This window comes from Octodon degus, unplaced genomic scaffold, assembly GCF_000260255.1.
Source record: "Octodon degus isolate 3935 unplaced genomic scaffold, OctDeg1.0 scaffold00127, whole genome shotgun sequence".
Taxonomy (NCBI): Eukaryota; Metazoa; Chordata; class Mammalia; order Rodentia; family Octodontidae; genus Octodon; species Octodon degus.
This window is the reverse complement of record NW_004524703.1, coordinates 5,862,822-5,888,415: the sequence shown is the minus strand read 5'-3', so window position 1 is coordinate 5,888,415 and position 25,594 is coordinate 5,862,822. Positions and strand designations below refer to the sequence as shown.

General features: G+C 42.0%; 1 protein-coding gene across 1 annotated transcript in view; it reads right to left on the bottom strand.

Moving 5' to 3' along the window:
- The window catches only part of Edaradd (EDAR associated death domain), a 60,597-nt gene that overhangs the window by 22,582 nt on the left and 12,421 nt on the right, over positions 1-25,594 (bottom strand). Inside the window, exons 2-4 of the mRNA XM_023700879.1 lie at positions 16,318-16,376; positions 14,393-14,432; positions 10,487-10,545 (exon numbers count right to left, since the gene is read on the bottom strand). Of these exons, the coding sequence (XP_023556647.1) occupies positions 10,487-10,545; positions 14,393-14,432; positions 16,318-16,376 (158 nt within the window). The remainder of the gene's footprint in view (positions 1-10,486; positions 10,546-14,392; positions 14,433-16,317; positions 16,377-25,594) is intronic.

Sequence of the window (25,594 nt, the reverse complement as noted above, 5' to 3'; positions counted from 1 at the left end):
GGGGGGGGGGCCACATCTTTCGAGGACAATGTGTCTGTGGGACAGAACTCAGTAGAAAGGGAAGCAAAGGAGACAAGGGAGGGGTGGAATGGAGTGAGAGAGGGAGGGAGGAAGAGAATGAGAAAATAGGACTATATGAAGCACAGCCACTCCTAGCCAGGTGTGGTGGCATCTGCCTGTAATCTCAGCACTCTGGGAGGCTGAGGCAGGAGGAACGCTGGGGATTAGCTCAGTACGAAGGCTCTGGGTTCAATCTGTAGTGCTGTAAAACAACAGAAACACAATAAAACAAAAACTCAACCACTTTGGCCCCACTACCTCACTCACCCCATGAGGAGACATATCAGTTCAGGAGGGTGCGGCTCCGAGGACCTAGCCACACACAGCCACCACCGCCTCTCAGTTCAGCCACACTGAGGACCGCCGAGTTGTCCAGGTGGGCATCAGACCCACCTTCTAAATGGTCAACAAGCAAGGCCAAATCACACCTCCAGTTCAATAGTGGCTGGCACTGAATTTAAGGGACAAAGTACAATAGACAAGGCCCCAGCTGCGTGGTCACAGATGCTGGGAGGAAGGTGAAGTCCAAAGATCTGAGCAGAAGACACAGGTGGTAAGGGGTCAAAGCCATGAGGGAAAGTCCCTGTTCAAGCAGAAAACAGGTGCTCTTGAAAGGGTTTTCAATAAATAAAACTGTACCTTTCCTTTTTAAAAAAAAGTCTTATTGGGTAGCATTTTCTCCCTAAGAATAGGCCTTGCCCTCTTGTGGCTTGCTTAGTGGGATTATGGCCCCACAGGACTGGTTTGTATCAAAGGCCCCCAACAGAGAAACAATGAAGTACTGCAGAGACTGCAGTAGAATATGCTAGAAGTGGGTGGGAGATGACATGTTTTCTTTTTCTTGCTTGCTTTTTTCTTTCCTTCACCTTTTAGAGACAGTTTCCCTATGCAATTCAGGCTGGCCTTGCACTCACACTGTAATCCACACTGGCCTCAAACTCACAGTGAACCTCCTGCCTTGGCCCTCCCCAGTGCTGGGATTACAGGCATGTGCCACCATGCCCGACAGCATACTTTCTTGATGTCTTAAAAGTTCTGATTGGGCCCAAACTGATGACAGTGGACCAGCTTAGCAGAGGCCCCAAATAGTGGATCACCCTTGTCCCAAGCCCTAACTTCAGTTTGGGAGGCTGAGACAGGAGAACCAAAAGTTTGAGCCTAGTCTGGGACTTTGCTAGACCTATCTCAAGATACAAAATATAAAGAGATGGGAATGTACCTCAGTGTGAAGGCCCTGGGTTCAATTATCAGTACCTTAAAAAAAAAAAAAAAAAAAAAAAAGTGAAGGTATTTCTTTGATGGGATTCATAGCAGAAGTTACAACTTGGACTGCTCTCTGCCCTACCTATTCCACAGGACAGGTCTCGAGATTACCATTTGGCAGCCACTGGCCTGAAGAACCCAGCTGTCACTCCCCACGAAGGCAACAGTTTTCCTGCAAGGACTATGAAGTTCACCCCTCAACTCCCACAGCAGCATGGGGGAGTTGAGGGCTTTCAAGTCTACCTGGACTGCCCTGGTGGTGGGCTGAGGGCTATGTTTTCCATGGGCCAAGTGGACCTCAGAATAAGTCCATTTTACCCCTGGCTAGGCATTTATCCCTCCTGTGCAGCAACTGTTGAGGGGGGAAGAGAGCAGGGTGCCTCAGAATCGCCTAAGAGGCTTTCAAACCACTTCCTCCCAAGCGCATTTGCTAGGGGGTAGGGTGGGAGGGCATGAGCGCTCTGGTGGCCCAAGCTGTAGGCTGGCCACTTCTTTCTCTTGCTTTGCCCTGACCTCTAAGATTGCCAGCCACCTGCAGTGTGCAGCAGACAAGGAACAGCACTGATCCACTGCCGGACACGGTCTGGGGCTGTGTACTTGCACAAGCCTTGAGTGGTAGCTGTTCCTAGAGCTGGAGTCTCATTAGCTCCACCCTGCTGCCAGCGTTTGGAGGGAGGAGGCTGACTGTGTGCCTCTGCACGCCCTCTGCACGCCCTCTGCACACCCTCTGCATATCCAGCACATGAGCAGCGAGGAGGCTGAGCCGCCTGGGCTCCAGCTAGCGCATCCTTCCTTAAGATTAAGCACAATTTCCTCTCTTGTCCTGGGGCCTTGAACACAGCTCTGATTCGGATTCCTTATTAAAATCAGCCTCTTCTTTTTCCTCCCCTGCCTTATTTTTCTTACAGCATCTGTTACCATTAGTAGTACTTTGTATTACCCAAATTTGTTTCTGGTTAGTGTTGGGCATTAGTTACCTAAAGTGTGGTGTGGTGTGGTGTGGTGTGGTGTGGTGTGGTATGGTGTGGTATGGTGTGATATATCTGACGAAGTTCAGGAGCTAAAATATATAAACTCACTACCACAACGACCCCAGGAGGTAGGTACTATCATGTGCTCTCTTATTACTATGCCCCACTATTCTGCAGATGGGGAAACAAAGGCGCTAGGCAACGTGAGCCTTGTCCAAGTTCTCAGGGCCGTGGATGAGATTCCAACATAGCTGCAACAGCGACAGCTTGTCCTGCTATGCACTCTCCTTGTCCACTAGGTACAAGGCCTGCCCTCCAATCACTATCGTGTCTGAACAAATGACCATTCCCACACCCAGTGAGAGTCTGCTCCGTGCACGACCCTGGGAGACAGATATGCACAGAACTGGCTCTGCCTCGAAAGATCAGAGAGGCAGTGCAGGAATTCAGCGTAGGCCATTTCCAACTTGTTTTAACCAAACCTATAGAAAACATGCAACATGATTTTGCATACATATACAATGTCTAAAATATTGTACAACTGGAACAAAAAGATCACTAAAATCATTCTATTTGCTGCATGGTACAAAATACATTTTCTTTGTCTTCCTCATCCAATCAATCTCAATCTCAATCTCTCTCTCTCTCAATCTCTCTCTCTCTCTCTCTCTCTCTCTCTCTCTCTCTCACTGGAGGATTGAACCTAGGCCTTCACACTGGGTTACAACTCCAACTCTTTTTGTTTTTTTGAGACAAAGTCTCTTTAAATTGCCTAGGCTGAGCTCAAACTTGCCATCCTCCTGCCTCAGGCTCCCACAGTGCTGGGATTGCAGGCATGTACCACCATGCCCATGTACCACCATGCCCAGATAACATATTTTCTATTTTAGCCTATTTTATTTATGTCATTAGCAGAAATGTTGGTTGAGACCTAATAAATCCATGAATATCCAATCTATGTCATCTGAAGTTTGGAAAATACTTAACAACAGGCAGGACTATAAGAAATTATAGCCACGCAAAGTGCTATAAATAGGTGTGTGCACAAGTGTTCCCCTCAGTGCCTTTGTTTCACCACGTGGATCCCAGTGGAGGACAATAGCGACACAGCAATAATGCCAAGAAGCCAGTGTTCCTCAGGCTGATCTTACAGAATCAATGCAATTCCAACCAAAATCTCAGGGTGACAGTTCGTGAGTATCGATGGACTGATTCTAGTGGGTCCAAAGACCCAGAACAGTCAATTGAGGGAGAAGAACTATGGCAGAGGACTGGCACCACCTGACCAAGACATGCCATACAGATACAGTAACCAAGACAACATGGTACCAGCCAGGAGCACAGAAACAGAACACAGTAGGGCAGAATGCAGAGCCCAGAAACATCTATGTAAACACAGGCAACTGGCCTTTGACAAAAGAAGCAAAGGCAATGCGATGGAGCTTAGTGAGTTTTTTCAAACAATGGTGCTGGATTTGTATGTGCACGGGCAGTGTGCACACATGCATACACACACACACACACACACACACATGCGTGCACGCGCACACGCAACCAAAAGGTAAAATACAAAACTATACAACTAGAAAAATCCTAGATGCAAAGGAAAAACTCTATGAAAGAAAAAACTGATAAATTGGACTCTACTCAGACTAAAACTTCTTAGGGCTGGCGAGATAGCTCAGTAGACTAAGTGCCTACTTAGGCAAGCACAGGGGCTGGGGTTCAATCCATGGTACCACATGCTGCACCGGCTCTGCTCCTGGGCACACTGAGCCAGTGACAGAGTCCACACATGGTAGTGCATACCTATAATCCCAGCATTGGGGAGGCTGAAAACAGGAGGATAACTACAAGTCTTAGCTGTGTAGTGAGACCTTGTATCAAATACATAAATAATAATAATTATTTAAAAAGTAAAACTTCTTGGTTTACAAAAGATACTGCTAAAAGAGTGGGAAGGAAAGCCAGAGACTGGGAGAAAATTTTTGAAAGATTATTTGATAATGGGCTGTCATGCCTCATATCTAAAGAAACCCTAAAACCCAACAATAAGAACACAGCCAACCAGTAAACAAATGGGCAAAAGACCTGAGTAGACGTCTCATTAAAGAAGATATACAGAGGGCAACTATTCAAAGAGACTGCACATATGTTGTCATGGAAATGCAAGTTAAAAGAACAAGATACCACTAGACACCTACTAGAACGGCAAAAGTCCAGAGCACTAGAAAGTATGCAGATCAACAGGAATTCTCATTCATTGTTTGCAGAAATTTCAAAGGAGCAGCCACTTTGGAAACCAGTGGTACTTTCTTACAAAAGTAAACTTACCATATGATTCAGCAGTCACACTCCCTGGCCTCTATTCAGAGTTGAATACTTATAGCCACATGAGGTGCTACACATGGATGTTCATAGTAAAGTTATTCATAACTCTGATGCAACCAAGATATCCTTCCAGAGATAAGCGGATAGAGAAGCTGGTACATTTGCACAATGGAGTATTACCCAGTACTAAAATGCAGTGAGCCGTCAACCATGAGAAAACATGGATGAACCTTAATTGTGTATTACTAAATGAAAAAAGCCAAGGATACCAACCAGATAACATACTGGAAAAGGCAAAACTATAGGCACAGTAAGGCAATCAGAGGTGGCCAGCAGGTAGAGGAAAAGAAGGATGAATAGGCAAAACATAAAATATTGGTAAGGCAGTGAAAATATTCCATATGATGTATGATCTATAATAGCAGAGACATGACATTAAATGTTTGTCCAAAGCCACAAGGCACAGCCCAAGTGGAAGCCTAGTGAACAGCCATGGACTTGAGGCGACAATGATGGGTTAGTATAGATTTACTGACGATGACAAATACTCCACAGTGGTGGGGGACAATGACAGTATGGGAGGCCAAGTGTGCAGGGGTAGATGTTAAATTGGAAATCTCTGTACCTCACACTCAGTTTTTCTGTGTACCTGAAACTCCTCTAAAAAGTGAAGCGCATTAAAAAACTGTTTAAAAACAAAGGGAAAAGGGCCAGCCAAATAGCTCAGTGGATTGAAGGCCTGCAAGCAGGCACAGGGGCCAGGGGTTTGATCCCTGGGCCTGCTGCGCTGGCCCCACCCCCGGGGCACGCTGAGATGGCAATTGGAAACTGGGCGTGGTGGCGCTCGCCTGTAATCCCAGCTCTCGGGAGGCTGTAAACAGGCAGATCACTATGAGTCTGATCTAGTAGTGAGAACCTGAACACCCTGTAGACCCTCCCCTAAAAAAATACAAAAACAAAACAAAACAAACAAACAAGAAACAAAGGGAAACTGATTATGGGTTATGAGCAGGGAGTAGAAAAATGATAGATCATACACCCAGTAAATAAGGGGTCTTCAAAGTGTAGGAGCACACGAAGCCTTGGGTTTCTGTTCATCTAGAGTGTGCATCTGCTTTTCCCATTGCCTAGGTAAGCCATGGAATCATCACTTAAAAACCGCAGTACCTTCCACGTACTTACAGTCTAGGCTCCGGGCCCAGGCCCCGACTGGCCTGCCAGCTTACAGCCTAAGATCTCCCCGGACACAGCTCCTGCCCCAGGTCCCTCTGTCACCCTGTCCTCAAAGCCTCTGCTTCCACCATCCCTCCTACTGGAGGATCCACACCCTGGCTCAAGTCCTGGACCCATTTCCATGTCACAGATGAGCCAATCATACTGCTCTCGACCACGACAGCTGCAAGGCCACAGTGCAGCATGACCACGGTGAGACCCCAGAGCAAACCAGGTAAAGCTCCTGGGACACAGTAAATAACACAGCCAAAACAGAAAAATTACAATATAAAATGGCTTTCAAACAGGCTTTTTTTAAATAATTATGTATATGAAAATGTACCACAGTGACCAACATAATTGTATTACGATCATGGAATGAGGATCTCTAATCTTCCTGGATTCTGAATTTTATTTAATGTGTTTTAAAATAAAATTTATTTTTTAAATTTTTTTTCGGAACTGGGAATTGAACTCAGGCCCTTGCGCTTGCCAGGGAAGTGCTTATTCTACTGAGCCATCTCCCTGGCCCCCATAAAATTTAAATTTTAAAACAGTTTCAGATTTACAGAAAATTTAAGACTTTTTTTTTTTTTTTTTTTTTGTATTTTAGGGAAGAGTCTATAGCATGTTCAAGGTTTCTCTACTAGATCGGACTCATAGTGATCCACCTGTTTACAGCCTCCTAAGTGCTGGGATTATAGCCAGTCTCAACTGCCATCTCAAAGTGCCCCAGGGGCAGGGCTGGCAGGCAGGCCCAGGGATCGAACCCCCAGGCCCTGCACCTACTTGCAGGTGCTTTAATCCACTGAGCTATTTGGCTGGCCCTCAAGAAGACATTATAGAGGGTCTATGTGTCCACATCCAGTTTCCCGTATGATTAACTTCTTACATTAGTATGATGCTTCTGCAGTAACTAAATGAGGCAAGAATTAATGTGGTTTCTGAAACTTCCAAACTTTAGTTTTGTCAAACCTAATAACACAGAGGAAATACCACTCTTTCCATAACCTATAATTTCAGTTTAGCATCTTAATTCTCTCTCTCTCTCCCTCCGTCTCCCCCCCTTTTTATTTTGTGTAGGGTCTCAATACACAGCTCAGACTCATAATGATCCTGTTTTCAGCATCCCTAGCACTGAGATTACAGGTGGTCACCACCATGCTTGGACTGGGTCACTGGGTCAACACGCCTGGGGGCGGAGCCAGAGCAGCATGTGGTGCCCGGGATGGAACCCCAGCTCCTGCATTTGCCTAAGCAGGCCAGCTTAGCATCTTAATATTTACTATTTTTCTTCTTTTTAGTATTAGTTCACACTCTTCTTGGCTACAAACTGGAAAAAAATTGGCTTTACCCTAATTAGCCATACACTTGCATGTGTAGTTAAAAATGTTAAGATAAGAGTATGCAATATAACAACCATTGTTGAATTCCTACCACCTTGTTCAGTGAAATTTTGTATTGTTTTTATTTTTATGATTATTTTTATTCTCTTAAAAAATGGGTTAGAAAAAATGTCTTCATTATTTTCCCTCTGAGATAGGGTTCCTCTATGTAGTGCAGCCTGGCTTTGAATGTGCTTATGTACCCCAGGCTGCATTTGAACTCACAGCGATCCTCCTGCCTCAGTCTCCTAAATGCTGGGATTACAGGCATGCACCACCATGCCCAGCTAAAAAATGTCTTTAACATAAAACATCCTGGAAATTATTTATACACATGAGCCATGATTCCATCCTAGAATCTGACTTTTGTGTGTACTCCTCTCCAACAAGTCTATAAATTCTGCTTTGGCTCTTACATCCCTGTCTTCCCTCTCCTTCCTTTTCACATGCAAAAATGCACAGATCAAAAGCTAGGGGTGCAGCACAGTGGTAGAACACTTGCATTGAATATGCAAGATCCTGCATTTTATTCCAAACATGCGGGCGCGCAAGAGAGAGAGAGAGAGAGAGAGAGAGAGAGAGAGAGAGAGAGAGAGAGAGAGAACGGAGAAAGGAGGGTGGGGAGGGGGGAGAGGAGGGGAGAGGAGGAGAGAGAGAGATACAGATTCAACTCAGACTGACAGACAGACAACAGCCAGGCCTAGTAGTGTACTCCTTGTAACACCAGCATCGTGGGATGCTGAGGCAGGACAATCACAAGATTAGCCAAGCCTATACAATTTGCAGCTTAGTGAGACCCTATCTCAAAATTTAAAAAATACAAAGGATTGGAGATTAGCTCAGCGAGAAGGCTGAAGGTTCAAGCCCCAGCAAAACAACACCACCACCTCTCAGTCAAGGTCTCTGAGACTATAGGTTCAATAAACACTAACTGTTATCAACTGAAGGAACAGGAGAACGTGAGTAGATGGGATAACTGATTTTAAATGATTGAAGGCCAAGGGTTCATTGTAAGATTTTGCCTGAAACTTTAATTTCTGCATCAGACACCTAGGACATTTCTCCTTTGCAGGACTCAAGGAATGGCATCAGGAAGTAAGTCTTAGTGAAAGTGGATCTTAGTTTTCATGTTACAAGAATCATTCGCAGCTTGCTTTTAATGTCTAAGCTATAGAAAATGGAGGGTGGGTTGCTTTCACTTTTTCTCTTTTAAACGTTTCTTCTCTAGCGAGTTTTCTTTGTTCTCAGTGCCAAGTTGGTTTCAAAGAGTTTTTCTGGGTATCCAGCAGTTAGAACAAATCCTATAGATTATACAAAGAAACAACAAACTGAAGTAGCTAGCTTACAGTCCTACTTTTTATGGAAGACATTCTGTTTTAAACTAGAACTTTAAAGATATCAAATAGGTTTCTTACCCTCCTTTATTTTAGTTGCTAAACACATTTTCATCCTTTAGGACAGTTTGTAAGAACATAGCCCTGATTGTAACATTAAAATTTTAAAAACACTAACAGTCTCGTAATATAAGTTCTATGCATTTATCTAAAGTAGTTTTGGAATTTCCCTAAAATCAAATTAAAAACAAAAAATGCAGTATCCTTTGATCTTTAAGGAAATCTGTATCATATTTTAAAGCCCAATGAGCAAAATTTTGTTAAAGAAATTAAAACTAAGAAAAATTATATTTTTGGTTTAGTGAAATAGTGTAAATTTTGTCAGTGCAGAAGTCAATCAATCACTAGATTATAGTTTAGAGGAAAAGCTGAGTATCAGAATTAAAGAGAAAGAATCTCATATTCACAGTTAGTGATTAAAATCCCCCACAGAAAGCTAAAAGCACTACAGGCAACTTCCAAGACAGCCAGCGCTACACAACTAAGTTTCTTATCAACTATTATGTAACTTTGCTCAGTGACCGAGGTAATTAAAGAACTCAAAGATACCAGTATTAAAAACCAACTGATGTTTGTTAAGAAAGACTAAACAAAAGTGTTAGAAATCAACTTGGCGTATGAACTGAGCAGGTATGAACCAGCCTGTCTGGAGGCAACGCATGCTTTCTGAGACATTTAACGCTTTATTTAGCATTCAGCAGATCTGAGGTATCACACAGTATTGCTAATGAGCTTTGAGTGAGTGCAAACAGCAGGGACCAGACCCGAGAAGCAGCAGCTGAAGCTCAGGGTGACCTAGAGAGGCCCGGAAAGGAGGCACCTCCAAAGGTGAGCAGGGAAATCACATTTTTTCCCCACAATTTGAACTTCAATAAATCTTTTAAAATCAGAATACAACAAACATGCTTTTAAGGAGAAGATAATAATATGCTAAGTTTGACTTATGAAATCTGAAAAAAGTAAAAGTTTTATAAACCATCATAAAAGTGTTATATTAGAATATCCAGAATTGTTCTGTCTTTAAAAATAATCTTTTCCCACCCACAGTTTGCCAATTGCATGTAAAAAGAAAGAAAATTTTTCCTTCCTAACACCAATATCAATGCTTTGTTCTTGGCATGTAAATAAACACTTAAATCAAGGAACCAACTAAAGCTACCAATTATTAGAAATTAGAAAAATGTTACAGGTATACTATCTTTTTTTTTTTTTTTTTGCACATGCGGGTGTGATTTATTTTACTTAAGAGTATGTTCTCTAGTGGCATCCACTTACCAACAAAAGAGTTAAATTTATCCTGTTTTATAGCTGAATAATACTCCATTGTGTAAAAATACCACACCTTTGTTGTCCATTCTTCAGCTGATGGGCATCCGGGTTGTTTACAGAATTTAGGTATAATAAATTCCATTGCTATAAACATGGGTGCACCTATAACATTCTGGTAGGAGGTTTTCAGTTCTTCTGGAAAAATACCCAGGAGGGGAACAGCTGGCTTGAATGGGCTCGCCAATCCCAGCTTTTGCAGGAATCACCACACTGATTTTCATAGTGGTTGCACCTGTCTGCAAGTGGTTGCACCTGTCTGCACAGGCATACTATCTTAATGAGATACTTAAAAGATTATTTTCCAAGCTATTTCATGACCAAGAAATCCTGTTATTCATTCTTTATTTTTAAAACTCTATCAGGGCCCAGGGAGATGGCTCAGTGGAATAAGTGCTTGCCTGGCAAGTGCAGGGACCTGAGTTCAATCCCCAGTTCTGCCAAAAAAAAAAAAAAAACACCTCTATCAAATCATTCTTTTAAAAAATTCTTGCTTGATTATCATATACCTATGGTGGCAACAAAGTGTTGCAATTATTCTTACCTGATGTGGCTCATCAGAATGTGGTGGACAGTTCAGAGTAACTGTATCACACTCTTCAGCTAGGAGGGAAAAAGACACACAACTTGATAAAAGCAGCACAGACTCTCACGTAAGATCTAAAATTAAGGCTCACTATCAGGGTGCTGCACTGACACCTGACAAAATCAGGAGAGCCTGGAATCACCTAATTTCAAGTTCCTTTCTCAACTCTTTTTCCAAGATAAGGTCCCCAAGCCACACCATACCCCTTATCAGGGGATTAGGCACAATTCTGCTTATTTCGGGGTAATTCTCAAAAAATACATGAAATTATTCAAAAACCAATCACATGTCCCCTCTAGAGGTAACCAGGGACACCCCACCCCTTTGCTGCATTAGCCTGATGCGCATCCGGGTCGCTGACTGCACACTGTCCTAGACACGGCTTGTGAGTGCGCACCCAGCACCGGTGTGGTGGGCCCTTGTGAGGTTCGAAGGAGGAATGGTGCTCACTGTGGGAGGAAATTCTGCCTGGCACCTGGCTCATGCCATTCAGGCAAAGGCAGTGACCTGCCTGTCCTCTTGTTGTTGCCTGTGTTCCCCTACCCCAAGGGCATCAAGGCTGAAGGGCTGATGGAAAGCACAGAGTGGGATGCTGGCTACGCACCACTCTCCTGGCCAGAGCACAGCACTCTGCTGAGCCCAATGCTCACCAGCACCCAAAGGAGGCATCTTGCTTTCAGGGCTTGATGGCCTCACCAGGCCATAGGCAAAAGCCCTTGGAGGTGGCCCTGCCCAGGGAGATCTACTGGTATCCCTGGAGGAAGCATCTTACGGGAAGCTTATTTAAAATATAGGTCCCCTCCTCCTCTCCAAAAAAAAATACCCCAAGCGCCTAAAATGTCAACCATCTCCAAATCCCTCAGTCTACCTCACTTCTCTTTACCTTGTAAATGTACTATAAAAAATTTTGAGCAACATGAGAAAAAAAGAGCAGGTGGGCCAAATGCATTTGTGTGAGTGTTTAGCTATGGGCAATTTTATACCTCTGTGAACAGTGGCTCAAAAATCAAAATTCTTTTTCCAAACACTTTTTTTCCCCTTCCAATGTAAAGAGCAGCCACATTCCTTTCAGAACACTCATGTCAGCAACTTTTGTGAGGAAGCAGAAACTATGCGGGCTAAGACAACCCCCACTGCACAGGAGTTCTGAGAACTCAGGAGTTCTGAGACCAGGGGCTGCAGACACTCAGCAGAAGTGGCAGTGGAGCGGCCGACAGAATGCCACCCTGAGACTGCTGAGACCCAGGGCTTGGAGTGGGTGGGATGAGGTGGGAACTCTGCATTTAGTCACAACGAGAAATAACAAATCAGAAGCTGATTGCTGAAATCACAGCAGATCTCCCCAGAGGACTTGCTGATGAAGCCACATCTTCAAAAATTACTCTAGTTTAGCCTATGTTAAAGAATGGGTTTTTGAACCAGGCATGGTGGCACATGCCTGTCTGTACTAAAGCAGGCTGATTTAGTGAGTCCCTGTCTCAAAATACAAAAAGAATGGGGGTGGGGGGAGGTGTATCTTGGAGCAAAGACCCCTGGATTCAATCACCAGTAGTGCAAAAAAGAAAAAAAAAACTTTGCTCATGAATCAAGTAGGGATATACTAGTCATATAACAGAGGTTCTGTGAAACATGCTTAGTTTGCTTAAGAAAATGAATTTAATAGCTTTGAAACCATATGGAAATTATTAGAGCTAATTACGTATCACTCCTCTATTAAAGTAGCCCCCCTAAAATTCACTTGCATGTTGGAATCCTAGTTGATATTGAATATAATTAGGATACATTTACTTTTAGCTCTACAAATTAGTCTCATCACTAGTTCATATGGGTTTTCTTTCCCTGAAAACATCTTAATGATGAAATTACCATAAACACCTAATGACAGTATTGGCTCTATTTGTGAAGTTCAACAAATGTCCTAGGAGACAGTAAATTATTACATTACTGAATGCAAATGGTTAGAGTAAGATTCTAAACTTCTACCTGTGGTTCATTTACATATAACATGATGTGTTTCTGTGGAGATAAGAAATTATGCATTTAACATTGTTCACCACGAACAAGGACAAAGGAAAGATAGTTCTAAGATAGTTTTCAGAGTCACTTTTCTTGTAAATCTATAATAACTTTAATTAAGGTTCTATAAACTCAAATTCTAGCAAATCTTGGTAAGTGTAGGATCAGGTTGCTAAGCAACAGTCATCTTCGCAAACAGGAAATCTCATTCAAGGTTGATACAGAAAAGATGCTGAGTCAGAAGATTCAGGCAGTCCACCTAAACCCCTCCATTAAGGTACTTTCACAACCTCTACCCTGATTTTCCATACTTCTTCGACCCACTTTCTCTCTACCCTTGTTTGGTGTTCAAGTGTCAGGCACAGTTCTAGACCCCACTTCACTGAATTCTTGCAATCCTAAAAGGGGAATGCCAACCTGGTCCTTCCTACTCCAGAAAGTCATTTCCTGCTCCAGAAAGCAGCCTGTGGCTGCTTAGAGCTAGACTGTTCAGCAGGGGTTTGATTCTCCCCTCTACATTCCTGGGAGCATGCCAGGCAGGGGTCTACATACCAACCACTCTGGTGTAGGTTAGAATGCCCTGCCCCAGATCCATCAAATCTGCAATTTTTTTTTTTTTTTTTTTTTGGTGCGAGGCAAATCTTCATTCTAATTAGATTCCCCTGAATCCAAATTAGAATGCAAACCTGCATTCTAAATAGGCTCCCCTGAATCCAAACAGAAGCATGAGAACCAGCCCACACTGGCCTGCTATCCATCCCTGTGCCAGACCTGCACTCTCCACTACCTGCTGAGATTGAGTCCCAGCTTGGTGACTCAAAGACTCAGGGGTCATTTCCAGAAAGGGGACAGGGGAAGAGAGATTGCTAGTAATCTCACCCTCCCACCACACAACCAGGATTTAAATCCAAATCTAGTCCTGGTGGCCAGAAACCCATAGGAGCAGAGACTGAGCAGACTGACCTTGCCTTGGTGACCAAGAGGCCAGGTACCCTGCCAGCTCTGAAGACACATGTTCCTGCCCCACCCAACCTCCTGCATCTCCAGGTTGTCAGCAGAGCTCCAGGGTGACAAACAGCAGTTTCCCCCTCATAATGGAAGATGGCCTTGCAGTCCACTCAGAAGCAGAGATTGTGAAAATCCAGGCAGGGCTCAGCCACCTCAGTGGTCTGCACCATGTCTAAGCCTGAGACTGGGTTGTAGAAGGCTGCTGTTTGGTTTGCTTGACCTTGCCCCTTTGTCCAGCCACAGGGCACTTTTTCCTGTGGTGCAGATACAATCTGCATCAGACTCTGCCCCTCTTGATATAAAGGCTCAGAGCTGGCCAATGTCCCCTGTCCTCCTGATGCAAGAATTCATTCAGGGATGGACACATGAACCCAGGCTGCCTCCCCCACAGTCATCGGAAAATGAGCAGTTGCTGGGGTCACTTCTCTGCCATACTGAGCAGCACAGCCTGATGTTGGCACTGGTGGAGGCGCCTCTGCCTCTGTGTGGGGAAATCCTGCCTGAGAACAGAGTCAACAAAGAAGAACGCAGAGAGACTGAGCCTGAGAGCATATCTGAACTCAAAATAGCAAGTGCTGGAGATACAACTCAGGGTGAAGGCTCTGTGTTCCATCCCCAGTGCTACAAAAACAAAACCCACAGGAATGTAACATAACATCTGGCACAGAACAATTTATACTTTTTAATTCATTTGAGATAATCATGTAAAAAAATCAAGAGTTAAATGATCGGTGAATTTCTGTTTTACCACTTTCAAGAATGAAAAATTACTTTGACTAGTGCTTTGTTCAACATACTAAATTAATCACAAGTTCAAGTAGTTATATTAACTGTACATACCTTTAGGGAGTGCTGTATCTTGAATAGGATATTTGTCTGACTGTAGAATCCAACAAAAGAAAAGAGTTATTTTAAAATGTCAAATTAGAGGATCAAAGTGAAAGAAAGCTTTGTCTTGGAAATGTCATGGTTTCAATTTAAAACGGTGGAAATGGTTAGCATCAGATTTGTCTGTAGGCCTGCCCCATTGGCCGCTTTTCTTCTCGATTTATAGATGTGAAATCAAGGTTGACAAAAAACTAACGCTGAAACCAAAGGAGAATAAGCCTTATTCTAATTTCCTTGGCTCTGACCACTACTACACAGTACTTCCTTTCTCCTGCAGGGTTCGTCTTCCTATCTACTTGCTACAGCTTGAAATCAAGAGGCTTTTCTTTTCATGCATTATGAGGACAGACCTATTTCTTCCAACCATTTCTATGACAGTCACATGGGTCAATGAGTGTGCTGTGTTCTGGGCAGTAGGTACTATTGGGTTTGAATCCTAGAAAGAGATTCCAAAGGTAACTGAGCTGTTCGTGCAAAGACCTCAAGACCAGTTACTAACTATGCACAACTACACACGGTGCTCAGTAGGCCTGTTGTTATGGCTTAGAGCCATACAGTCTCACGTGCGTAAAGGTGAGGCTGCAGGGAGGTGACTGGAGCCTGAGGGTGCTGTCCTCATCGGTGGCTTCATCCATTGATGAGCTCAGAAGCTGACTGTGCTGAAGGGAGGAGGGCCTGCTTGGGGATGGGTCCCTGGGATGTGACCTGGAAGGGTGTATTCTTGTCCTCAGCACCTCCCTTTGCTTTCTGCTTCATGGCTGCCGTAGACAAGCAGCTGCCCTGTGCCAGGGCCTTGCACCATGCTGTTCCTCCCTTACAGCACACAGGGACTGCATCCGCTGGAAACTGGAAGCCAAATACATCTCTCCTTTATGCTGTGGGTGTTAGGTATGTGTCCCAGCGATGGCAAAGAGACTACGACACCCACGTGTTAAAGGGAATTCAAATCTCAAATGCTCTTACAATGGCACATGACTTAATTTCTTCACACTTATCTGTAGGTAGCTAATGTTCTGGAAACCTATGCCAGCTAAACAATGCAGCCATTCTCTGAAGCTTCCAAGAAAGGAGTGAGAATGTGCCCACTGTCCCTATCCTGTCCCCAACCCCTGCCCAGCTCCACTCCTGACTGGTCCCTGGCCCTCCAGTCTGAACAAGGGGTCAAACTTTCTTTCAAATTTTCTTCAGGTCTCCCCTATTCCATGACAAAGGAGAAAAGTAAACGTGGAATTCAAGGTTTTATTTTGATGCTTTCCTTGAGTTCCTCTGGAGTTGGACAGTGAAGTTTTGGAACTCCTAGAAGCTTCCAGTCTCTTCCCAACAAAAATTAGTAAGTGAATCAGAAGGCTCATGTGATGAGGGCTTGTCTTCCAGTGCACCAGCATTTAGGGGACACTGGGAAATTTGTGGCACCGGGGATTGAACTCAAAGTAAGATTTCTGGCCCTTAGATTAGTTTGAATTAAAAGTAGACCAATAGTATTAAAAGTAGACAGATAAGGGGCCGGGGAGATAGCTCAGTAGAATAAGTGCTTGCCTGGCAAGCTGAGGGTCCTGAGTTCAACCTCTGGTACCTCAAAAATAAATAAATAAATAAAAATAAAAAATAAAAGTAGACAGATAGGCAAAGACTTTAAAAATCTAATACTACTTCTGGTACGCACAAAACAGGAATAGGATCCAATGCACACCATTTCCAGTCTGGACAAACCCAAGGTTTGTTCTTCCAGGAAGAATGCCAAATAAAGATAAGAAATCTTACTTTGAGTTCTACCAAAACTCTTCTAAGAAAAAACCCACTAAGGAAAATGTGAAGTGACAAAAGAAAAAAAAACTAAAACTAGGGGTATGGCTACAAATGGAACATGTGTAACTTACCATGTTAAAAGACAGAGTGCTAGGGTCTGTGTCTTCCACTGGCTCCTTGGCCATGTGATCTAAAAAAAAAAAAAAGATAAAGGAGAGTGCTTCCTTTAATGTAAAAGCACAAATGAATCTCTGATACTGTCTTCATGTAGAAGAAAGCTGCTGTACTTCTTTAGCCTGGAGAAATGTTCTCTTGTAATCGTTGGTAGTCTTACAGAATGGGAGGCGGTCAAATTGCACCCAGGAAGAGGTTAAAGAAAAGGAGCTTTGTTTAAAAAAAAAAAAAAAAACTACTGAAAAGAAAGGGGGGAAATATATACATATGTAATATATACATGTAGTATATGTAAATATATACATATATTTTAGCTAAGCTAATTGTACTACTAATTTCTATTTGTTCACCGAACTGAACTGTTAGTGTTTATGTTGTTTGCTCAAGTTAGCCTGCCTATATCTGATAACCTGAGCAACTACTTTGAAGATAACAATATGCAATATAATAACCATTGTTAATTTCCTATCGCCTTATTTTGAAATTATGAATCATTTATACTGCTTTTTTCTCTTTAAAATAAAAAGAAATTGGGACTGGTGAGATAGCTCAGCAGACTAAGTGCCTGCTTAGGCAAGTGCAGAGACCAGTGTTCACTCCTCAACACCACATGCCATGCCAGCCCAGTCCCTGGGGGCGCTGAGCCAGCCACTGAGGTCAGGCGTGGTGGCGTACGCCTGTAATCCCAGCACAGGGGAGCTAAAAACAGGAGGATCACTATGAGTCCGAGTTCAGTACTGAGACCCTGTACAAAATACATTTTTTTTAATTGTATTTGGAACAGTTTACTTAAAAATAATTCACAGAGTAACAAGTAACCATAAATTTTATGGACAGGATAATAATGACTTACATCCTGTAATGAACATCTTTGGGTAGGAAAGATTTAATTCTGAATACTGTATTTTTCTGATGTTTCTAATTTCTGCAACTTGTTTTTTACAATCATCTCAAAATATGCTTCTTGAAGATGGTGTAGTGGTAAGCAGAAGAGAAAGCCTCTCTGAGAATTGCCGTCCAGATGCTGGAATATAGTAACACTAGGAAGACAAGAAGGAAGGAAGCAGGTCCCTTGAACCTAAAAAGGATGTGAAGCCCATGCAGAGAGGAAAAAAAGAGAAACTTCAATGAAGAAGGAGGTAGCTGGCAGTGCCTTCTCCCTGAAGCAAGATTCACTGTGTGAGAGGAGCGAAGAGCGAATCAAGCCTTTGGACACACAGTGACCACTGCTAACTTTACAGGCCTCCATGAAAGACTACAGGAAAGGGGAGCAGTGCACATGCAAGACTACACTAGCTGGCAGTGAGTGCTGAGGGCTCAGTTGTCCCACAAGAGAGAGCCATTGGTCAGGAGACGTCTTGGAGAGGGGCCAGCTGATCTCAGAACTCAGAACGGCTGGTGGAGGCCTCCAGCAGCTCCCAGGTAAGCCTGGGCCTGAGGAAGGTGCACTGACAGCTTTAGGCTGAACGAGTCTGGTTTTAGCCAGAAGGTGCAGGCTTGCTGAGATGATCCACTACACAGCCACAAAGCTACTGCTGGCTTGCTGGCATAAGTCAGCACGAGTCACAACTCTGTGTCTATATGTTGTCCACCAGCGACAGCAGAGACACAACCAGAAGCAGATTTTATTTTTCCTCTCTCTTGTTTGTTTTTGTGGTGGTGGTTTTGTTTTTGTTTTTTGGGGGGTTTTTTGTTTTTGTTTTTTTCTCCTTCATTGTTTGATCTTGTTCTTATATGAATGTGAACATGGTTTCTAGCTTCTCTGTGGTTGTGGTTCTGTTCTGTTCTGCTTTTTATCTCTTCCTTCTCTTTTTACCTCTTCATTCTCTCTAGATTTATGCACCAGTTTCCCAAAGTTATCGTGATCCTCCTTTGTCCTCCAACCTTACTTCTAATCTCTTCCTCTTCTTCCAAGTCTTTATTTTCTTCCTAGTCCATTTTAAATTTTAACACATGAGGGCAAAATTTAACACATTAAGGACACATATACTGCATATACATTCTGGTTTGTTTTACATTTTGTTATATAACTACAAATCTAGTTCACATGGTTATGGATGGAAAATTCATGGTTACTTTAGTTTGTCATGCTCTAGGCTGTGATTATTGTACTGTTATTGCTGATAGTAACGCTTTAGCCACAACTGACATAATTTTTTTTTTGTCCTTTTTGGTACTGGGAATCACACTCAGGACCTTGTACTTGCCAGGGAGGCATTTGTGCCATATGGCTTGACTATATCCCTGTCCTGATAATTATTTTAAACAGCTGTTCTTCCTAGTATTTCAAGACTGAGACTGACTAAGGGTCATAGAAAATACTGTGGCACAGTACCAAAGAACCAGGGGCTGGGCCAAAAAGGCAGCAACTTCTCATCCCCCAAAAATTGAAGAGATAGGAACTTACAACAGACTCAAAACCCAAAAAACACCTAAACATGGAAGATAACTAGGAGAAGTAGTCATTTCCTAAGGGTTCTAAATACTGGCCATAAAGCAACCCACCACAGGCCCCAGGAATCAAACTAAAAAAACAAAAGAAAAGAAAAAGGCACTTAAACAAAATGCAACCTCACACATTCAGTTTACCAAAGGCAAACCCAGAGGGAAGTGAGGTGCAACAATCTGAAAACCACCCCCCCACCTCCCTAATGTAGTAACAACAAAGCAATTAAATGAGGCTCTAGAAAAAAAATCAAATCAGAAATAACTTTTTAGATAACTGCAGAGAATGGCATCCACAATGAAAATCATGCTTAGGGCTGGGGAGATAGCTCAGTAGAATAAGTGCCTGCCTGGCAAGCACAAGGTCGTAAGTTCAATCCTCAGTTCCACAAAAAGGAAGGAAGGAAGGAAGGAAGGAAGGAAGGAAGGAAGGAAGGAAGGAAGGAAGGAAAATCATGCTGGTAGCCTGTGAGCAGCGAGATCCAGGGACAGAGTCTCAGCCTCACCGCCACCGCCCAGAGACCACTGCACCTGTCCGTCCGCCACACCCACCCGGGACACAGGACATTCAGGCATGGATAAAAACGAGCTGGTGCAGAAGGCCAAACTGGCCGAGCAGGCAGAGCAAAAGGATGATACGGCAGCCTATGAAGTCTGTAACTGAGCAAGGCGCTGAATTATCTTTTTTTTTCTTTCTTCACTGAATTATCTAATGAGGAGAGGAACCTTCTCTCCGTTGCTTATAAAGATGCTGTAGGAGCCCGTAGGTCATCTTGGAGGGCTGTCTCAAGTATCGAGCAAAAGATGGAAGGTGCTGAGAAAAAGCAGCAGATGGCTCGAGAATACAGACAGAAAAATGAGACTGAGCTGAGGGATATCTGCAGCGATTTTCATGAACAATAATTGTTAAGAACATATGTATTAAGTTCATGTAAGTGGAATAAAAGTTTTATGAATGGACTTTTCAACTACTTTCTCTACAGCTTTTCATGTACATTAGCCTTTTGATTTCAAAACTTCTCTGAAGGAAACTGTATTTCTTGGAAATTTATTTCTTACTCCCTCTTGGCAGCTAAAAGGCTTTTTCCAAGATTAAAAGCAAAGTTTATCATAACAAAAATACTAGTAATACAACTACCATTCTCAACCATGTCCCATATCTCCTCACTTCCCCCCAAAAATAATTGATATGAAAAAAATATTTTGTGATGGAGGGGGAGATTGGGGAAAAAACTAATGTGTTCCATTTAAAATTTTGGTATATGGCATTGTCTAACTCAGGAAGCCACAATGTTCTTGGCCCATCATGACACTGGGCAGCATTAACTGTAAGTTTTGTGCTTCCAGATTACTTTTGGTTTTTAAGAATTTCTTGATACTCTCTATAACTTGCCTTCAATTTTGATCCTTCACTCTTTGTCGGGTGCACAAGATGACCTTTTTTAGCCTTCTGTCTTGTCACCAGCCCTTCCTATTTGGTGGCCACATGCTTGGGAAAAGGACGCATGGTCTTTCTCGCTCCACTCGATGTCTAAGATGCCTGCTTCCTCTGCTTGCATCCCATGAACTGCTTCCTCCTCCTCTTCACTGCAGCTCGTCTCTCCTTAGCTGAGGAGAGCGTGTTTCTCTCCCTGTACCCCACCCTACCCCAAACAGTCTGTTGTCTGCTTTTAAAATCCTTTTCTCTTTCTCTCTTCCCTAAATAATGATGGGGCTAAGTTACACCCGAAGTTCACCCTGCAGAATACTTCCTCAATTCTTTACAGAAAACACCAAACAAAATTGCCATTTTAAAAGAGGTGTATTTTTTTTTCCTTTTAGAATATAAGCTCTTCATGAACAGGGACGATGTTTTCCGTATGTTCTATTGTGACTAGTACACTGTAAATGCTCAATAAATACTGGTGATGGGAGGCAGTGAGTCTTCGTGACAAGGGTGAGAAACCGAAATCCCAAACACTGTTTTGTTACTTGTTTTATTATCTCAAAATTGAATTGGGAAATATCGGCTCTTTTGGACAACTGTCTCAAATACTAGCATTCAAATAAAAGTGCAATGAAGGGGGAAAAAACCATGCTTAGTGATTCTAGAGCAGATACAGACAGAAAACTAGAGGAGCTTAAGAAAATTCTCAAAGCCATGAGTGCTCAGCATACGAAAGAAATGGAATCTATAAGGCAGATTCAAGCAGATATCCAGGAGAACAAAATTCCCCCGAAAGTATCTATAGCAGATTAAGCCAATGTTAAGACAGGAACTCAGATACAGAAGACAGGCATGTAGTTAGCAATCATGAAAAGAACGAGTTCTTAGAAATAGGGTGAGACTATGAGAAATTGATCCAGCGGCTGCTAGATGAGGCAAAGAAAAATAACCTAACATTGATTGGAGTCAATGAAAAAACAGGAGATAAATGATACAAAAAGCAACTATTCACAGGAATCATGGCAGAAAACTCCCCTGGTGGAGAAAAAGAATGTGATACACAGTTAAGTGAGGCATATAGCCCTCCAGTCAGCCAAAATAAAAAGAAAAAAATTCTACAGCCAGTTATATCATAGTCAAGATTCCAGAAATTCAACACAAGAATAGAATCTTAAGACCTATTAGGGAAAAGAAACAAATCACCTATAAAGAAACAAATCACCTATTAGATCCTCAGTCAATCTAATATAAATCTTCAAGCCAAGGAGAGCTTGGAGTGAAGCATTTCAAGTTCTAAAAGAAAACCAGGCTGGTGAGATAACTCAGTAGACTAAGCACCTGCTCAGTCAAGTGCAGAGACTGGGGTTCAATCCCCAGCCCCACATCCTGCACTGGCCTCACCCTCAGGTGTGAAGAGCTGGCCACCAAGACTGGGCATGGTGGCGCACAACTGTAATCGCAGCACTGGAGAGGCTGAAAACAGGATGATCACTGGGAATCTGAGCTGCATAGTGACACCCTGTACTAAATACATTAAAAAGAAAGAAAGCTAAGATACATTCATGAAAAAGAACATCTGAGCAATTGTATGACCACAAAACCAGAACTCAAAAATGCTTTGAAGGACATTCTAGAAAGAGATAACAAGGACTACAACTCCATGAACCCCAACAGAAGTAATCCACCAGAGAAAGCAATTAAACAAAGAAAGAAAAAGAAAGAGGGGGAGCAAAACAGAAAAAATAACATGACACCCTTAAGTCAATACATATCAGTTATAACCACCAATGTTAATGGTCTCAATTCACCAATTAAAAGACACAGATTGGCAAAATGGATCACGAAGCAGGATCCAACAAGATGCTGCAGACAAGAAACACATTTAATTCACAAAGAAATTCATAGACCGAAAATCAAAGGATGGAAAACAATACTCCATGTGATAGGAATTCAGAAAAAAGCAGGGTAGCTACTCTATTTGCAGCAAAGTGAATTTCAAGCTAAGTCTGATAAAGAGAGAGAAAGGGCCACTACATTCTTTTAAAGGGAACTATCAAAGAGGAAGAGATAAAAATCAGAAATACATATGCAACAAATACTAGTGCACCCAACTATGTAAAACAAATATTAACAGACATGAAAAAATCAAATAAGCACTAACACAATTGTATTAGGAGAATGCATTACCCCATGGTCACAAAAAGACAGATCAACTAAACATAAAAAACCAACAATGAAATATGTCATAGTTGGGGTTTTGCAAGGGGAACAGCATAATACAGGACACATATTTTATAATGAATCACACAAAGGATCATATACAAAGAGTACAGGAAATCTGTCCATACACTAAAGACCAAAGAATCCAGCTAAGGGCCTAGATCCCATGACAATGTCCTGCATGAGTTCAGCTGAAGCTCTAGAGCCTATAACACTGTCTCCCATGAGTTCAACTGGAGGCCTGGAGCCTATGACAACGTCTCATGTAGGCCTGTTTCACGGATCTATGCTGGGAAGACCCAAATGTCAGTGGTGGAAGCTAGAAAGTCTGTGCCAATGTAATGAAGGATCTGTGCTAGTAAGCTGAGGGATCTGCACTGCAGCCAGGAAGTGATGCTCAAAATAAGAACCAGAGCTCCCCCAACAAGTATCACAGCCATCCTCAGCAATAGTGAGGTCCCAACCTCCTCCAACAATGAGAAAGGCTGAATTTCCATCAGGAAAATGAATGTGACAAGCTTCTGCAGGAGACTAAGCAGTGTACCATCTTCCCCTCCAGAGCCAGGTAGTGATGCTCAAAGTGAGCACCAGAGCACCCCCAAGTTGAACTATAGCCATTTTTGGCATCAACAAGGTCCCAAGTTCCTTCAACAATGAACAGCTGAGTTCTTCAGGAAAGGTAGGATGACAAGCTCCTCAAGGTAAAAAAAAAAAAAAAAAAAAAAATCAGCTTGCACCACCTTCACTAATGGTCTTTCTTAATCTTCTTCAGTTCTGCATCTTATGCTGCTGGCAACAATTCTCAGGTTCCCCCACACACACACACATAGTACCACTCTGGTTCAGTTTAGGTAGATGCTACAAGTTGACTACCAATTGTGAATCTGGTAGTCAATCTAATATAAAGTATTAGAACTGAACCAAACTTTTGAACAAATGGATTTAGTAGATGCCTGCAGGGTGTTCCATCTCACATCAGAATATATATTCTTCTCAGCTGCACCTGGGATGGTCTCCAAAACAGACCACATACTAGCTCACAGAACACGCTTAAGTAAATACAAAGGAATTGAAATTATCATGTGCATATCATCAGACCACAGTGCAATGAAATTGGAAGTCAACGGCAAAAGAAGCCACAAGAACTTCATACGCACATAGAAATTAGATAGCACCCTCCCAAACAACCAATGGGCTACAGGTGAAACTAAAGAAGATATTAGACAGTTTGTACAATTAAATGATAATGACAATACAATATACAGGCACTTATGGGACACAGTAAAAGCAGTCCTAAGAGGGTAATTTATAGCAGTAAATATCCATACCAGAAAACAGAGCAAATGCAAATAAACAACTTAATGGTGAACCTCAAACTTCTAGAAAAAAAAGAGCAGACAAAGCCAAAAACACATATGAAGGAGGAAATTATAAAGATCAGAGCAGCAATGAATACAATGAAGACTAAAAAAAAATGCAAAGAATCAAAAAGATAAAGAGTTTGTTCTTTGAAAGGTTAAATAAAACTAAGAAACCCTTATGCAACCTTATCCAAAAAGGAAAGACCCAAATCCATGCAATTAGGAATGAAAAATGTAAAATCATAATAAACCCTGCAGAAATCCAGAACATCACTATGCCTACTTTGAAAATTTGTATTCTAATAAGATGGAAAATGTAGAAGATATGGACAGATCTTATATACATATGAATTACCAAAGCTGAATAAAAAGATATAAAAGTCCTAAATAAACCCATATCAATCAATGAATCAATGATGTAACTAAAAACCTACCAACAAAAAAAAGCCAGACCCTGACGGATTCATGACTGGATTCTACAAGAAGTTTAGAGAAGATCTAACACCACTACTTCTCAAACTCATTAATGAAATTGAAAGGGAAACAATACTCCTAAATTGATTCCTGGAAGTAAATATTACCCTGATACCAAAACCAAAGAAGGATCTAACTAAGAAAAAATTACAGGCAAATCTCCCTAATGAACATAGATGCAAAAATCTTCAATAAGATACTGGCAAACAGAATACAACGAATCATCAAGATTATACACCATGACCAGGTCAGATTCCTCCCAGGGATTCGGGGATGGTTCAACATACATGAATCAATAAATGTAATACACCATATTAACAGGGCCAATGACAAAAACTGTATGATCATCTCAATAGATGCAGACTGAGCATTTGACGAAGTGCAGCGCCTATTCCTGACAAAAAACTCTACAGAAATTGAAATCAACAGTTTTTATCTCAATCTGATGGCAGCCATCTATGACAAACCAACAGCCAACATTATACTAAATGAACAAAAACTGAAAGCTTTCACTCTAAAATCAGGAACAAGGCAAGGATATCTACTATCAACACACGTATTCAATATAGTTTTGGAAACATTAGCCAGAGCAATTAGACAGGAGGAAAAAATGAAGAGTAACGATAAGAAAAGAAGGCAAACTACCATTATTTATAGATGACATGATACTCTACATAGAAAACCACAAAAACTTCCTGAAAAACTGCTAGATTTAATAAGCAAATTCAGTAGGGTAGCTGGATACAAATTCAACACTCAAAAATCAATAGCCTTCCTGTATAGGAATAACAAACTCACTGAGAGAGAAATTAAGGAAACATCCAGAAAAAGGAAATACCCAGATATCAATATGACAAAGGATTCAAAAGACTTCTACATCTTGTACAGCAATTAACCACTAAGAAGAATATATGCAGTGTAATATTTGTTGAAACTGTATTTCCGATTTGATTTGAAACTGTCTCACTGCTATCTGTTTATCAATAAAACTTTGAAAAAAAAGACTTCTACATTGAAAAGTACAGTACTCTGAAAAAGGAGACTAAAGTGGATATCAGAAAATGGAAAAATATTCCCTGCTCATGGATAGGAAAGACCTATGGCCTAATGAAAACGACCATACTTCCGAAACTGTTATACAGATTTAACGCAATTCCAATTAAAATTCCAATAGCATATCTCATAGATTTAGAGAAAACCCTAAAATTCATTTGGAACCAGAAGAGACCTAAAATAGCAAAGGCAACTCTGGGCAACAAAGTTAAGGAAGGGGGCATCAAAATATCTGACTTGAAATTATAGTGCAAA